We start from the raw sequence: 16,266 nt of genomic DNA on the forward strand, positions 1-16,266 counted from the left end.
CAGGAAATTATGCATAGTTCAAAAACCTATTAACTAGACCTTTACTACGCAATGTATATGTTAAAGAATAATATTTCATCTTACAACTTACTTTTACTTGCACTTACCCTCATTAGTAACAACTTACTCAGCAATTTCATGAGAAAAGAAACTATCAAAATTTATAAGTGCTTCTATTTGTTTCAAATTTTGTAAACTTATTCAATTTCCAAAAATTTCATGTAAACCAAACGTGTCGATTTCTATCTCAAATCGCAAATAAGACGGTATAACAAAGGTTCCTTTCACCACTAGGTGGATTAAATCAGGTTTTTATTTTGTTTTATTGAATGAGTTTTACTACTCAGTAGAGGCATCAGTAGTCGGGTGATTGAATCCTATAGCCTGAACATTGACACGAATGATGTCGGCCAGCGATGCATGAAATAGGTACTTAGCTTTTCGACATCGAAAGCACTTTATTTCCCTGCAAAGGTATCTACAAAGTCACCAGGAGATCACCAGGACAACAAATATTAAGCTAAGAGCACTATTCTACTTTAGGCGAAAAACGGTAGAGCAATAAAATTCGCGACTAGACTTCCTTTTCGTACTGCAAGAAACTGCCCAATAATTCCCAAAGATAAATGCTCGATAATTGTTCGTTGATTAACAATCGGTGCACTAATTCAAAACTGTTATAAACGGCACTCAAATTATTTCCGCCAAAACATAGTTCTCTCTGTGCTCAAGTGAAGTGCGAGAACGTGCGCGATTTGTTACCGTGAGCTCGAAAGCCGAGATATCTTTCAAACAACCGCGAGCTCTAGAGGGCATGGTTCGTTGGATGGATGATTAGATGATCAGATAGTTTTTGTTTACTTTGCGATTGCGAATGTAAATCCGAACAATTGTACGAACTGATCAGTCTTAAAGCTTCAGATAGCACTAAAGTTCTAAGGACGGAAAATTCAGTATTACAATCAAGCCTTCTTTTGACAATGAATTAAAACAACTTCCAACTATTATGAATAATTAAACTAAATAATAACTTTTATTAATGATAGGATCATTCTGTGTCAAACAATTGGATAGCACGAGCACAGATATATAGACTAGAGAAGTAGCTTTTTCAGGTTCATTTGTTCTAGCTAAACGAATCAACGATCTCACTCTTTGGACTCACGCTTGTAGTGCATCTGGATGTGATGATGCTGTTCGGGTTGATGTTGTTCAGCATCGTGGTGGGCCTGGTGCTGATCGTGATGTTGATGATCGGCAGCCTGCTGATGCTCATACCGATCATGCTGTTGTTGATGGTGTTGAGTTTGATGATGGTAATCTTCGTTAGCATCGTGCTCATCCTTGTGCTGAGCTAGGTGTTCAGCAACATGATGAGCGTGATGTTGTTCTTGGTTTTGATGGTGGTATTCTTCATCATGATTATCATGGTGAAGCGGTTCCGATACGAATCCGGTCAGTTTCAGTGCCACGTGTTCATCCTTGTGGTCGTGTTCACTGTGGTGACGATGTTCGTCATTCTGTTGCTTTTCAACCAGAACCGGTCGTTGGACGTAGATGGCATACGGTTTCGGAACTTCGACTCTGTGAACAACTGGAACTGGAACCTTCTTCTCCACTTCTACGCGCACCGGCCTCTCGACATGTTTGATGATTTCCTTTTCGACGTACACCGGATAGGGCTTCGGGATTTGAACAGTATAAGGCTGTGGAACTTCAACTTGGACCTTGTGGAGTACTGGGACTTTCACTTCCACTGGAACGGCTACAAAACGGTCGACGTGCACTGGGACCTTCTTTTCTACGACGACTGGAACTTTCTTTTCCACTTCGACGCGGTATGGGACTGGACGATCAATATGGACCTTTTTCTCAACGTACACTGGGTATTTTTTCTCGACTTCGACTGGATATGGAACTTTCACTTCATAAGGAACTGGACGATCAACATGTACAGGGACACGTTTTTCGACATAAACTGGCACCTTACGTTCAACTTCAACTGGATATGGAACTGGCCGATCTACATGAACTGGCACCTTCTTCTCAATGATAGTATGTTTCTCTACTTCTACTCGGTATGGAACTGGAACCTTCTTCATAAGATAGGAAGGCCTTTCGTTAGACCAGTCGTGGGCTTTATGATTCTGGTAGAGATGCTTCAGATCCTCTACACTTTCGGCACCATACTCAGAAGTCGGTTTGCTGCCGTACATTTCCATATGACGTCCATAAGAGAACCGGTGATCACTAAGTCCACGTTTTTCGTATTGTTTAGATTCTGCCACAACGGCATCGTCCTGTTTCTGCTCTGGCCGATCGATAGCCGCTCCCAGCGCAATGGCTATAGCCATGGATAGTACTATAAAACTCTGTAGAATCAAGAATAAATAAACTGTTACTAACTCAAATTTTGGAAACCGTTTTATTGAACACCCACCTTCATACTGGTCCCGTTTGCACTTATTACACGACCTAATCCGGTGAACGATCGAAGTTGAATGATGCTCCACTGTGGCGATCGGTAAGCATTTATAGTATAGCAATTTGTTCATACCGATCACTAGCAAGAGAGTCTTTCGCATTTTTGACGACACACTGATAGCATCAATAAAAAAAAGAGTGAATGAGTTTATTGGTTAGAAAAAAAAACTGAAAAGATAGCATCGATAATGAGGCTCACGGGTTTAATCTCTTAGCTGAAATATAACCAGATTGGTTTTGTTTATTTTGCGAATTAGCAGCTGACCTCAAATAATTGGTGATCCGCCTATTAGACGAAAGTGTTAAATTACTCGTCAACTAAGTTCAAATGTTGCGATGTGTGAATGTCTATTATTATTGCAAACCGGTCTGAGTTTTAATTATTGTCGGTTTCGCTTCTGCGTTCTGTTTCTTTCTGTTGTTACCTACAATTCCTTTGCTAATTTTATTTTCGTCGACTTGTCTAAAGTTTTTCTAATTTGTACAGCTTTTTTTTTTAATTTTATGTTCATAATTCGAGCTCGATTTGTCTTGACTTTTTTTCGATTAAGCATAAGTTAACTATTTTAATCTTGCTTGAAAGTTCTGCTTAGTATTGCATACTTAACCTTGTATTATTTCGGTTTTTGAATTTAAATTGTTCTTTGTCAAAATTAATTTATTTAATTTTCAGTCTGGTCCCAGTCTATTGCATGATCGTTAGTCTTAGTAGCAGCTGCACTGGCAAAGAATTCTCTGACATGAAAGTTGTCGCACAGACGAGATATTTGTGTTCGATTCATCGTCCATGCAAAAACCACTCATTTTTCACACATGCTTCATGCTTCGCAACATGGCCGCACCACGTCACTTCGAGCATTAACTGTATAAAACCGTACAACTGTAAATATCCTACAATATAAAACCCTACAAATCAGAGGATGCTAGTGCACAAGTAAAATGTGTAGGACGATGGATTTTCTTCTATGTGACATATTAGTTCGTCATGGGTTATCGATCGTTCCTCATCATGAATAGAAAATGTATATTTTCTATGCATTATGATCAACTTAAAGTGTTATTTGAAAAACACGACCTATTCTCGAACAGGGTTTATGCAAAATAAGGATTTTTTCGATAAGGATAAGGAATTGTCGCACACAATGGGCCGAACCCTCATAGAGTTGCATGATTAGTACATTACATTACTTATTATTTTAAAAATTCGAACTCTTATATTTTCCTAAACACAAAATTGTCTGATTTTCTCGAACATCGCTTATTCCAAAAGTTTATAACTCTTGAACCAAGCGTCGTAGAAGAAATAGCAAAAATTCTAAAGTTACGGGCGAACTCGATTCTCCCAAGCATTTATTTACATTATATATGCATATATACGGTGAGATACTTTTTTCCCAAAAATTTTAAAAATTATACAGGAAAATATCATAAATCTTTAATGCTTTATGGCGATGTTATTCCCGTTGTCGCACTATACCTGCTGTCTGACTGTTTTTCCTTTCCCCTACTTCACATTGAACTGAAATGTGGGCGTAAAATGAGACTCAATATTGAACTCAAATTCGACTTGAAATTAGACATGAGGTTATACTTGAAATAGGACTTAAATTGAATTTAAATTTGTCTCGAAATTGGACCTAAAATTGAGCTTGAGATATTGGTTCAAACTGGACATGGAATTGGACTTTTTTAGGCAAGCAGTTTGATATGAAATTGAACTTAATTTAGAACCAACGTGGATTTCAAATTGAACTAAAGTTAGATTGAATCGAAAACTAAACTCGAAGTTGGACTAAAAATTTGAGCTTGAAATTAGATTTAAATTTGCATAAAATTTGGCAGGAAAATTGGACCTAGAATAAAACTTGAAATTGGACCTAAATGTTATCCAATTTAAATTAGGAGACTTACGTCAAATTGTACTGGAATTTTACCTAAACACAAAAATTGGAAATGAACTTCAATACTTGGATATATATATATATATATATATATATATATATATATATATATATATATATATATATATATATATATATATATATATAGTTTCAGGAAAATAGGTGTTACGACGGGATCCCTCGTAGTAAGGTTACTGAGCGTGCCGCAGTTTGGTAACTGATAACACATGTTATCGGCACATGTGATGGCGTCGCTTTCATCGATAAGTAACATCGTCATCCATTTTGACATAGCAAATTCTTTACAACATGTTTTCATACACTATGTATCAGTTCTCCACTTAAAATTATAAAAGCTGGCTAAAATAATACTTAGACTAGACTTAAAACTACTATTTACATTACTAAGCTAGAGTGAGCAGACATGCAATTAAAATTTAATTAAAAACTCTAATATCTATACATAAAATTAGCTTTCACGAGTACGGTAAGCAATCGGTGAGATAAGACCCTAACCTCAAATCAACTCGAAAAGGGACACCAATAAATTGTAAGTTGGAAAGATCCGTTGATTAATTATACTAAAATAAGACATTATGTAAACATTTTCAGTTGAAGCAGTTACAATTAGGATACAAATATAAATACGAATATAGAAACAAATATTCTTTCTGCTATCGGAATTTGGCCGATCACAACCCCCACAGTAAGGGCAATCCAGGTAAAACCGAAACCCCTCAATTTTGTAGGTATGTTATAGGTTGTTTTTTTTTTGCAAACTTTCCAATGTAAGTCACGTCGAGTGTCACTTTGCTCGCTTTTGGTATTATGTAAGTTACACGCGACACGATTTTCTAGATTTTGTAACTCGACTGAGTCGACCACTGAAAAACTAGTGACTCAACTGTCAACAAGTGACGCCTGAGTTGGCTTTCTTTGGGGGTTTCATTGATCCGCTACGCTACCCGTTCTCCCCGCACTTGACACTCGACAATAAGTCGGGTCGAGTTACTCGACGTGACTCGACGTGACTTACAGGATAGGGCCTGTTTGGCTTTACGTAAATTGTACGCAGATCGGGTAATCAATCCCGGTAGAAACTAGGTATTCCAGACACGACCGGTTGGCGTAGAATTACGTTATGCGGGTTTTGTGATGAAAGCTTGAATATAAACAACACTTTTGACGTAGGATTACGTCTTACGGCAAGTTTTCAGATAGGGTGTCATTACAAAAACTCGAAAAATGCGAGCGTCACGAAAAATGATAGGTTTTGAGCGCTAATAGCTCAGCGGTTTTCTGATCGATTTTCAATATTCTTACACCAATCGATCGGAAAATCTTCTAACAATTGACCCAAATGAAGAAAAGTATGGATTCTTGATGTTGAACTATTGATAAATTGAAAATAATGAACCTATGTTTTACTAGAATTCTCGCTTCGTGATTGGTTATTGGAAATGACGTCATCAAAGTAAAAACGCGTTTTCACGGATGGTAAATGGTTGAATAATGCTCTCCAGAACCACCATGAGGTTCCACAGCCTCTTATTCAGCAACTCCTATCTCGACCTCCTCGTGGTACCATCCGGGATACGTTCCTTATTGGAAATCGGACAACCGGTGGAAACTAGGGTCGTATATGGACAGAGAATGGGGCACTCATGCGAAGACTCTTCGCCTGCAGGACGGTTCTCTTGGCTCCCAGGAACCAAAGCAGAGGGTGCAAAGCCCCTGAAGGAGATGGTTGAAGTAGCTGTTATCCATGGCTATTATGTAAAAACTTGAATGGATAAACCCCTGATCTAAGGTGTGACGCGACCCGTGCCGAGGGATGAATAGTGGAGGGGGTTCTATAAATTCTCTCGCCGCAACGGAGCCTGTGGAGTACCAGGGCGCCCCCACAGTAATTTGCCCTTGCTGCATCAAGCCGGTCACTGATGCAGTGGACGATTTCTTACCATGCAAGCTCGCTCTGCCGAAAAACAAAGAAACGAATGAGGTGGAGAGGAGAATAGGGGAGGAGTAGGACTTGAACGATGCGCTGGCAGGGGTTCAGTCCTGATCCTCGTCTATCCTCAATACGCCGACTCGTTGTGAGTCGACAAACGAAGATGTGGCTCCAAAACTTTCTACTCACGGGTCGAGATTCACTCTGCCTGATCTCTGAATGTGTGCTGGAGGGTGGGCTGAAACAAAAGGAGAGCCGAACAGTTATGGTCAGTAGGATGGCTGTACAATCGCTCAAACAATCTAAATAAATACATAACGTCGAGTATCCACCCCTAGGTTACTCGAAAGTTGCTGAGTCTCAATAAGAGAGATCTCAGCAAGCTCACCGGTCTTGCGACAGGATATTGTCCGAGTAAATATCATCTTCGGCATCTCAGTTTCGTACAAGATGATATTTAACCTCGGAACCCTTGCTCTGCAATCGTGGAGCAAAAATAGTGCGCAGACTGCAGTATCTCAAAAAGTAGAGATCTGGTTGGCGTCGCCGATCAGGGTACTAGGTTCATAAACCTAGTCATCCCTGATTGGCACTTGTCTCACTCCAGCTACCAGCCTGTCACTTCCTCAATAAGTAATAGGTAAGTTTAAAGCGTACAGTAAAATAATAAAACGGGGTAGTAAAATAATACCACAATAGTTCAAAATAATGGACGCAGTGGTAAGAGTACCCAACAGAGGAGAAGAACGCGTTTTCACGCTTCGGCTTATAATTCAGTCAATTTTCAATAGATTTCCAAGATAGTTACACCAATTGATCGGAAAATTGATTTGGAAAATATTGAAAATATAGAAAACTATTGATGTTCAATACGCGTCACTGAAAATTTGAAAATAACTCTTACTCGGTCGTACTAGAAATTGTCGCTTTGTGATTGGTTGGAATAATTTCCAATTATTATCGAACAAGTCTTGGTACAATTCAGGATGCACCGAGAATGTTGATGGAAAGTTCCATTCAATTCTATTATAACAAAGTTACAAGAGAATCAAATGGAATCCTACCCTTTCTCGTTGATTGCTAATAGGTTTGAAAATTCCTTATTGAGATTTACCACCAACGGGAATATGAGCGGTGACGCAGTCGTGCACGTCTGCAGTTACCGGTCAGTCGTATTCATCGGCTGCTGAAGAAAGGAAAGTATGCTGAGCATATGTTGGAGCTGGAGCACTCGTTTCGCTGCCGTGAAGGAATATCTGGCTGCTGAAGTTCTGGAATTGGCAGGAAATATGCTGCTCGCAACAACGAAACGATCAGAATTATCGTCACTTGCAGCTGGCCATCCGCAACAACGAAGAGTTGAACAAATTGCTGTCCCGTGTCACCACTGCACAGAGAAGTGTTTTTCCGTACATCCAAGCTGTTTTGTTGCTGTTTACTGTTTACTGTTTATTGTTTGTACCAACAGACATATAGTTGTCCTAATGATAATTCGGGCTAACTAGTACCTAACTGCCCATGAAGACTGGCGACAACTGTTCTGCTGGCGACAACAAAACGACCAGAATCATCCCACGTCACTTGCAGCTGGCCCCTTGGAGTGGGATTTCATTGTGACTCAGGACCATACACGAACGGCTTCGTCGATCGCATAGCTGCTGAGGCTTTCCGGCTGGTCGGTTGCAATTAGCCGCGCCTGGTTAGCGGTTATCGGTAATCCAATTTACCGAACAGAGAATTACGTTAAGTGCGTTAGTGCAAGTTTATTGCAAGCTGGAGTTATGATAATCAAATAATCGGTCCTTTTAAGGGCCAAACAACGATTGTTGAGTTTATTATATTTTCTTGCCCAGTTAATACCATAATAACACAGGCAGCGAGGGAAAAGTTGAATTTTTCGCCATTGCGGACGACTAACAAGTGAAGGATATAAGTTTTCTGGTCACGGGCGACATTTTCTGCGACTTCCAAAACGTCTGCAGGTTGTAAAAGTTGCGCAAAATTTTCAAGTTTTTGAAGTAGTAGTAGTAGTAGTAGTAGTAGTAGTAGTAGTAGTACTAGCAGTAGTAGTAGTAGTAGTAGTAGTAGTAGTAGTAGTAGTAGTAGTAGTAGTAGTAGTAGTAGTAGTAGTAGTAGTAGTAGTAGTAGTAGTAGTAGTAGTAGTAGTAGTAGTAGTAGTAGTAGTAGTAGTAGTAGTAGTAGTAGTAGTAGTAGTAGTAGTAGTAGTAGTAGTAGTAGTAGTAGTAGTAGTAGTAGTAGTAGTAGTAGTAGTAGTAGTAGTAGTAGTAGTAGTAGTAGTAGTAGTAGTAGTAGTAGTAGTAGTAGTAGTAGTAGTAGTAGTAGTAGTAGTAGTAGTAGTAGTAGTAGTAGTAGTAGTAGTAGTAGTAGTAGTAGTAGTAGTAGTAGTAGTAGTAGTAGTAGTAGTAGTAGTAGTAGTAGTAGTAGTAGTAGTAGTAGTAGTAGTAGTAGTAGTAGTAGTAGTAGTAGTAGTAGTAGTAGTAGTAGTAGTAGTAGTAGTAGTAGTAGTAGTAGTAGTAGTAGTAGTAGTAGTAGTAGTAGTAGTAGTAGTAGTAGTAGTAGTAGTAGTAGTAGTAGTAGTAGTAGTAGTAGTAGTAGTAGTAGTAGTAGTAGTAGTAGTAGTAGTAGTAGTAGTAGTAGTAGTAGTAGTAGTAGTAGTAGTAGTAGTAGTAGTAGTAGTAGTAGTGTTACAGAAGGGCCAAAAGGGATTGGGCGGACCCACAAGCAGAGGCACTTGTGTGCATTCCGGGGTTCTAAGAGTCGCCTTCCAGCATAAGGATCCTTCCATGTAATAATCGATTTTGTTGTACCAACTTTAACCCACGTGATGAGTTGTTTGTTTTGAATTGAGAAGTGCCATATTTGCTTCAGACCTTAAGAATTCAGGTTGGCAATCCACTCCATCATCCAGCCTTCCACATTTATGATATCAATAATAATACTGTCAATAATATGATATTAAGATGAAATGTGGTATATATGGTAAAAATAGAACAATCTCACCACCAGTCCTTCGTATGGAATAGAGTAGCGACCTCTGAGGTTCCATAAGTGCTTCTAATAGTTAATTTAATTTTTCATTCTGGTATCCATGTGCTGTATTAAGACAGGATTATATAGCAGGAGATGCTTCATAAGCTAAAACGAAAAAAATAATTAAAAAAAACTTATTAGGCTTACCTATTAGCTAGGCCGTGTGGCTCCGTCGTCTGCCCAAAACCGCGGTTTTGAGACCAGGCAGCCGGGAACCACCCAGCATCGTACCTCATAGCTTAGCTACTTAATAGAGCATTACCAGGTATGGCCACGTGGAGGAGCTAGGTGGGGGCTTGGGGTGGCTAGAGCTATATTGGACGCTCCTCATTTGCCTTCCCCATTTCATACCCACCAGAAGAAAAGCACTATTCAACGTAGAAACAGATCATAAAAATTTATTTGCTGTTTGGTTTAGTGTGACTTGTGGTGTAAATAGTATGAAAATGTAAAGTCTATCACAAAATCCGAAAACAGATATGTAAATCACTTTGTAATTTGTTAGTTTGAATTTGAGCGTATGATACCATTCTGATTCAAACTTAGAACAGTCTCAAACTTTGAACTCTTCAGAATAAAATGCTCGTAGTATCGCTAATATGATAAAATATTATGCTTATTGTACACCACCGTGTTCGTTAGAATGTCCTCTATCCTGTGAGGTATGACATTGAACTTAGCGTTTGGTGCAAAAGTAGCTGTTTTTTCGTTTGCATTTTGTTACCAATTTTAGAACATTTACCTTCCCACTTCGCGATTATTAGGTAAGTGCAAGATATATTCAAATGGTGAGTTGACAACCTGGAAGGAGCGTCAAACACAGCTCTGGTCCTCACAAGCTCCCGCCTCACGCCTCCACGAGTCATATGATACCAAATGCGGCGTAGCCTGGGCAATGTTGTCAATCTGACAATAGCGAAGTGAGAAGGTGCGACGCGAATACTGGCGCGGTAACCATAGCATGGCGGTAGAGGAAATGCTTCGTCAAACACGAGCGTCTGTCCACCAAGGAGGTGCGGCTCAAACAGCGTCTGTTCTCCATGTTAGGGGCGGCTGATTATTATACTCGTCCTTATGCCAGCAGGGACTCTAAACAGTGCTGTGCACGATGGTCCTCCGGCGAGACAGGGGGTTAGGGGCAGGCCCAACAAGCCGCCCTGGAAAACTAAAAGTTACCAACAACGAAGAAGAAAATAGGGATCGGAACAATCGGCGTCGACCCACGCGACGAAATAAGGACTACGATTGGAAACTCGGGACATGGAATTGCAAATCGCTCGGCTTCCCGGCTTGCGATAGGATAATATATGATGAATTACATCCCCGAAACTTCGAAGTCGTAGCACTGCAGGAACTTTGCTGGACAGGACAGAAGGTATGGAAAAGCGGGCATCGAGCGGCTACTTTCTACCAGAGCTATGGCACCACCAACGAGCTGGGAACCGGCTTTATAGTGCTGGGAAAGATGCGCCAGCGTGTGATTGGTTGGCAACCGATCAACGCAAGGATGTGCAAGTTGAGGATTAAGGGCCGTTTCTTCAATTACAGTATCATCAATGTGCATTGCCCACACGAAGGGAGACCCGATGATGAGAAGGAGGCGTTCTATGCGCAGCTGGAGCAGGTGTATGATGGCTGTCCGCGACGGGACGTGAAAATCGTCATCGGTGACATGAACGCGCAGGTAGGACGGGAAGCTATATATAGACCGGTAATCGGGCCAAACAGCCTGCATGCCGCAACGAACGACAACGGCCAACGATGCGTAAATTTTGCAGCCTCCCGCGGAATGGTAGTCCGAAGTACCTTCTTCCCCCGCAAAGATATCCACAAGGCCACCTGGAGATCACCAGACCAACGAATAGAAAACCAAATTGACCATATTCTAATCGACGGTAAATTCTTCTCTGATGTTATAAACGTTCGCACCTACCGCAGTGCGAATATAGATTCGGATAGCGCTCAAAACTCTCGACGGTGCATAACACGCGTCGAAGTCGTACGCCGCGACCCAACATCGAGCAGCTACGAGTCACCGGAGTTCCCCAGGAATACGCGCGGCAGCTGGAAGCAGCGCTACCAACGGAAGAGCAACTTGGCGCAGCAACTCTTGAAGATGGTTGGAAAGGCATTAAGACCGCCATCGGTAGCACTGCACTAGCGGCACTAGGTACAATGAATCCGAACCGAAGAAACGATTGGTTCGACGGCGAATGCGAGCAATTAGTGCAGGACAAGAATGCAGCACGTGCGAGGATGCTGCAACACCGTACGAGGGCGAATGTGGATCGATATAAACAAGCACGGAACAGGCAAAACTCGGTCTTCCGGAGGAAAAAGCGCCAACAGGAAGATCGGGATCGCGAGGCGATGGAAGAACTGTACCGTGCTAACGATAAACGGAGGTTCTACGAGAAGTTAAACCGCTCGCGCAAAGGACATGTGCCGCAGGCCGATATGTGTCGAGACTCAGACGGTAATCTTCTCACGAACGAACGTGAGGTGATCGAGAGGTGGAAGCAGTATTATGACGAGCACCTTAACAGCGATGTAGCTGAACATGGAGGTGACGATATGGCAATAGATCTTGGAGCACGTGCAGAAGACGACAGGATACCAGCCCCTGACCTCCAGGAGGTAGCAGAAGAGATCGGTCGGCTGAAGAACAATAAAGCGGTTGGGGCTGATCAGCTACCCGGCGAGCTGCTGAAATACGGTGGTGACGCACTGGCTAGAGCGCTGCACTGGGTCATTGTCAAGATTTGGGAGGATGAGCTACTACCGGAGGAGTGGACGGAAGGCATCGTGTGTCCGATCTACAAAAAGGGCGACAAGTTGGATTGTTGCAATTACCGCGCAATCACACTGTTGAACGCCGCCTACAAGGTACTCTCCCAACTTTTATGTCGTCGACTATCACCATTTGCAAAGGAGTTCGTGGGGCAATATCAAGCGGGATTCATGGGTGCCCGTGCCACCACGGACCAGATTTTCGCGCTTCGGCAAGTGTTGCAGAAATGTCGCGAATACAACGTGCCCACGCATCATTTATTCATCGACTTCAAATCGGCGTACGACACGATCGATCGAGATCAGCTATGGCAGATTATGCACTACTACGGATTTCCGGATAAACTAACGCGATTGGTCAAGGCGACGATGGATCGAGTAATGTGTGTTGTTCGAGTATCAGGGGCAGTCTCGAGTCCCTTTGGATCTCGAAGAGGGTTACGGCAAGGTGATGGGCTTTCATGTTTGCTGTTTAACATCGCTTTGGAGGGTGTGATAAGAAGAGCGGGTATAGACACGAGTGGCACGATATTCACGAAGTCCGTCCAGCTTCTTGGTTTCGCTGACGACGTTGACATCATTACACGTACCTTTGAGAGGATGGCGGAAACGTACATCGGACTGAAAGCTGAAGCCAAACGGATAGGACTTGTCATTAATGTATCGAAAACAAAATACATGAAAGGAAGAGGTTCTAAAGAAGTGAATGCTGACCTCCCTCCCCGGATTCATTTAGACGGTGATGAAATCGAGGTGGTAGAAGAGTTCGTGTATCTGGGCTCACTGGTTACCGCAGACAACGACACCAGCAGAGAAATACAAAGACGCATTATGGCAGGAAATCGTGCCTACTTTGGACTCCGTAGGACGCTGCGATCGAACAAAATTCGCCACCGCACGAAGTTAACAATCTACAAGACGCTGATTAGACCGGTAGTCCTTTACGGCCATGAGACATAGACTATGCTCGTGGAGGACCAACGCGCCCTTAGTGTTTTCGAACGGAAGGTGTTGCGCACCATCTACGGCAGAGTGCAGATGGAAGACGGAACGTGGAGGAGGCGAATGAACCATGAATTGCATCAGCTGCTTAGGGAACCACCCATCGCTGCCACCGCAAAAATCGGTCGCCTGCGATGGGCTGGGCATGTCGTGCGGATGTCGGACGACTGCCCGGTTAAAAAAGTTCTCAATAACAATCCGACTGGAACGAGACGGCGGGGCGCGCAGCGAGCAAGATGGATCGATCAAGTGGAAGGCGACCTGCGGACCCTACGTAGACTACGTGGCTGGCGAATTGCGGCCATGGACCGAGTAGAATGGAGACGACTTCTTCGTACAGCAGAGGAAACCACGGCCTGGAGCTGATTAAGTAAGTAAGTAAGCAAGATATATACGTACTAAAGCATAGTTAAAATACAATATTTCATGCATTATTTCAAAGATATTAGATAAATAAAAAGTGTTCGAAGTTTGAATTACGTTTTGAGGTGTGATTTAAACTTCGAACACCCACAAATAATATCCGGGTTTTCCGGATTTTTCTTCGGGAAAATGCATTGTAAAGCTGTACAAAGTTAACTTGCTTTAGATGTAGTATATAGAGTTTGAAAATATTTGCAACTGACTACAGAAGTACGGATTGATGCTAATTATTGTGTGAAAATTTTAAATCATACTGTTACGTGGATTTAAAAAGACAGTGTTTAGAAAAAGGATGAAATTTCACTAATTTAAGTTGTAGTATCATACAAACATTAATACTTTTCAAAGTAATACAAGTGTTCGATGTCTGAGACTGAAATATTCGAGCTTTGAATATCGACCATGAAAGTGTTCGAAGTTTGAATCAAAACCGAACAGCAGTTTTTTAGTGTTTTTCAATATAAATGAACATTTTATCCTCATTTTTTAAATTTTAACATGAAAATAATTAAATTTTCATGCTATTAAACCTATTAAGAATAAAGATGATTTCGAACATTTTTCTTTGAAGAAAGTTTCAGCATAGCTTAAGTGTTCGAAGTTTACATCAGAACGGTATATGAAACCTAAGATAGGTTGATCCTGAAGCCATTCCAAATGGCGATTTTGATTTTCCCGGCACATTCGAGCCATAATATGATGGATTACAGTTCCACAGATTCTGTGTAGTTTGTTAGTCAATATATTGACATAAAAATAAGGGATTTATGTGAAAATTGTTAAGCTCTTGGTGTTACCCAAAGTTCCTCTCAGGAAAAATATTTCAAATATTTCACAAAATTTTCCACGCTGGCTGCCCCAATTCAAAATCGTCTAGTGGCAAAAATTTCATGACAGCATTATATTTTGTTCAACGACGCCCAACTGACTACGGGCTTGTATTCTAGTTGACATTACCCCTATAATAATGAATGAAACTGATTATATAGTTGTATTGCCGCTTCTGAAATTAAATCTATGGTCAAAGTTTTTTACCTATTAGACACAAAATAGTAATAAGACACAAGAGTTTCATTTGCCAAATCAAGAACATGAGAGTTGACAATAGGATATCCATGCTCGATCCACCGGGGTGTAAATGTCATTGGTACTGGTATCGAGTAAGTTAAATTACAGAAGAAACAGTCAATCAGGTAACAATAAAACGTAAGGGGTAATTCCGCCAGAAGGCATTAATTTAAGAGAGTAGTATGCCGTAGCAATTACTAAAGTTTCTTTCGTTATTTCTGTGCGGTGGCTTCGAAATATTTTTCGTGTGCTAAATTTCATTTACGACTTCCTTCGACACTGCAATGACGAAGAGCGGGCAAGCTTACTGAGCGAACCCAAAACGGGCTGTAAATTAATATATTAATAACTATTAACAATTTTAAACTTTGTCTTCTGATGTGTAAGTGAATGCTGTCTTTAATTCCGGGATGTGCTTCAGTACTCATTGAGATAAAAGTTTCCTTTTTTTACATCACATCAGAGAATGTCAAGTCGTTTCCAAATCAATATAATGTTAGGGAGAACATTTCATTTCTGTGAGATAAATAAACTTTTCAATTTATTACCTGTAAGCAAACATTTGTTCGAATAAGGATTCACTTTGGCAACATCTAAACAGGACTAGATACTGTGGATTTCAATAAATGTTCAAATCAAACAAGATACCGGTGCAGCAATCCCCCGAATTAGGCGATAGGTGGTGGTGTGCAGCCACCGCGCTTTTTAGCTGTCCATTATTGTTAGGACCTATCTTGTTACCAACCAAAACCAAGTAAAATTGATTTAAAGGAAGTAGAGAAAATGCAGTGGGCGTGCAGCATCACCCGCCGCCTTATTCGGGAGACAGCAATTTGTACTAATAATTTGCACTCAAGATTACTATCGGGTTATTCAATCAATTACCGAAACCAACGATTTGTTAGTCTTTAAAGCCGTTTGTAATCTTTCACGCGTTCGTTTTTAGTGAAAGAGTTCGTCATGCTTCAAACCATTAGCCTAATCGGTTAGTCCGGCATTGCTTGCATTTGCTGATCGCTCGAGCTTGTTCGTCACTGACTCACGCATGGATTCATACCCTACACCAGACTAATTGGCAACACCCGCAAGCTCATCAGCCGAGCTAACACTCCAACGGTATGGTGTTACTGAATTTGTGATGCCATTGAAACGCCACCGGTGGCACTCGTGGCATTATTTATTTATATATTATATTTATTTATTTGCTAATGCGTTTGTTTATTCACCAGTTTATTCATATAGCATGCGTGCAAGCTACGTTTCTAACATTTCGACTTGATTTGTTTTAATTGAGCTATTAAGTTCAGTGTAAATATGCTTCCTTGCTAATAACAACAACTAATAATGTTCACAGAGGCACACTTGCAGCACTTCCCAATGATAACGATGCGTTTCGACATGTGGTTGAACAGGTGTGGCATAAAAGCCTATTCTCAGGTGCGTGATGCTCTTCGTCATACGTCGTTTGCCGGCGTCAATGATCAGCTTTGAGACGAGAGCCGAGACCGGGTCCTAGGTTAACCGTAATGAGCGCCTCTGCATAGTCCTGCGGGGATAGTTTTGACCAGAAGTATGGCTGTTGAGTCACGTTTCACA

General features: G+C 41.2%; 1 protein-coding gene across 1 annotated transcript; it reads right to left on the reverse strand.

Moving 5' to 3' along the window:
* Positions 1-1,082: 1,082 nt before the first annotated feature.
* Positions 1,083-15,765, reverse strand: LOC128742449 (titin-like). The gene is made up of 3 exons (XM_053838816.1): positions 15,219-15,765; positions 2,441-2,598; positions 1,083-2,372 (listed from the first exon to the last, which is right to left on the reverse strand). The coding sequence occupies exons 2-3, from the start codon at positions 2,444-2,446 to the stop codon at positions 1,149-1,151; spliced, it is 1,230 nt and encodes a 409-aa protein (XP_053694791.1). The 5' UTR covers positions 2,447-2,598; positions 15,219-15,765; the 3' UTR covers positions 1,083-1,148.
* Positions 15,766-16,266: the final 501 nt, after the last annotated feature.

This window comes from Sabethes cyaneus, chromosome 3, assembly GCF_943734655.1.
Source record: "Sabethes cyaneus chromosome 3, idSabCyanKW18_F2, whole genome shotgun sequence".
NCBI classification, from domain to species: Eukaryota; Metazoa; Arthropoda; class Insecta; order Diptera; family Culicidae; genus Sabethes; species Sabethes cyaneus.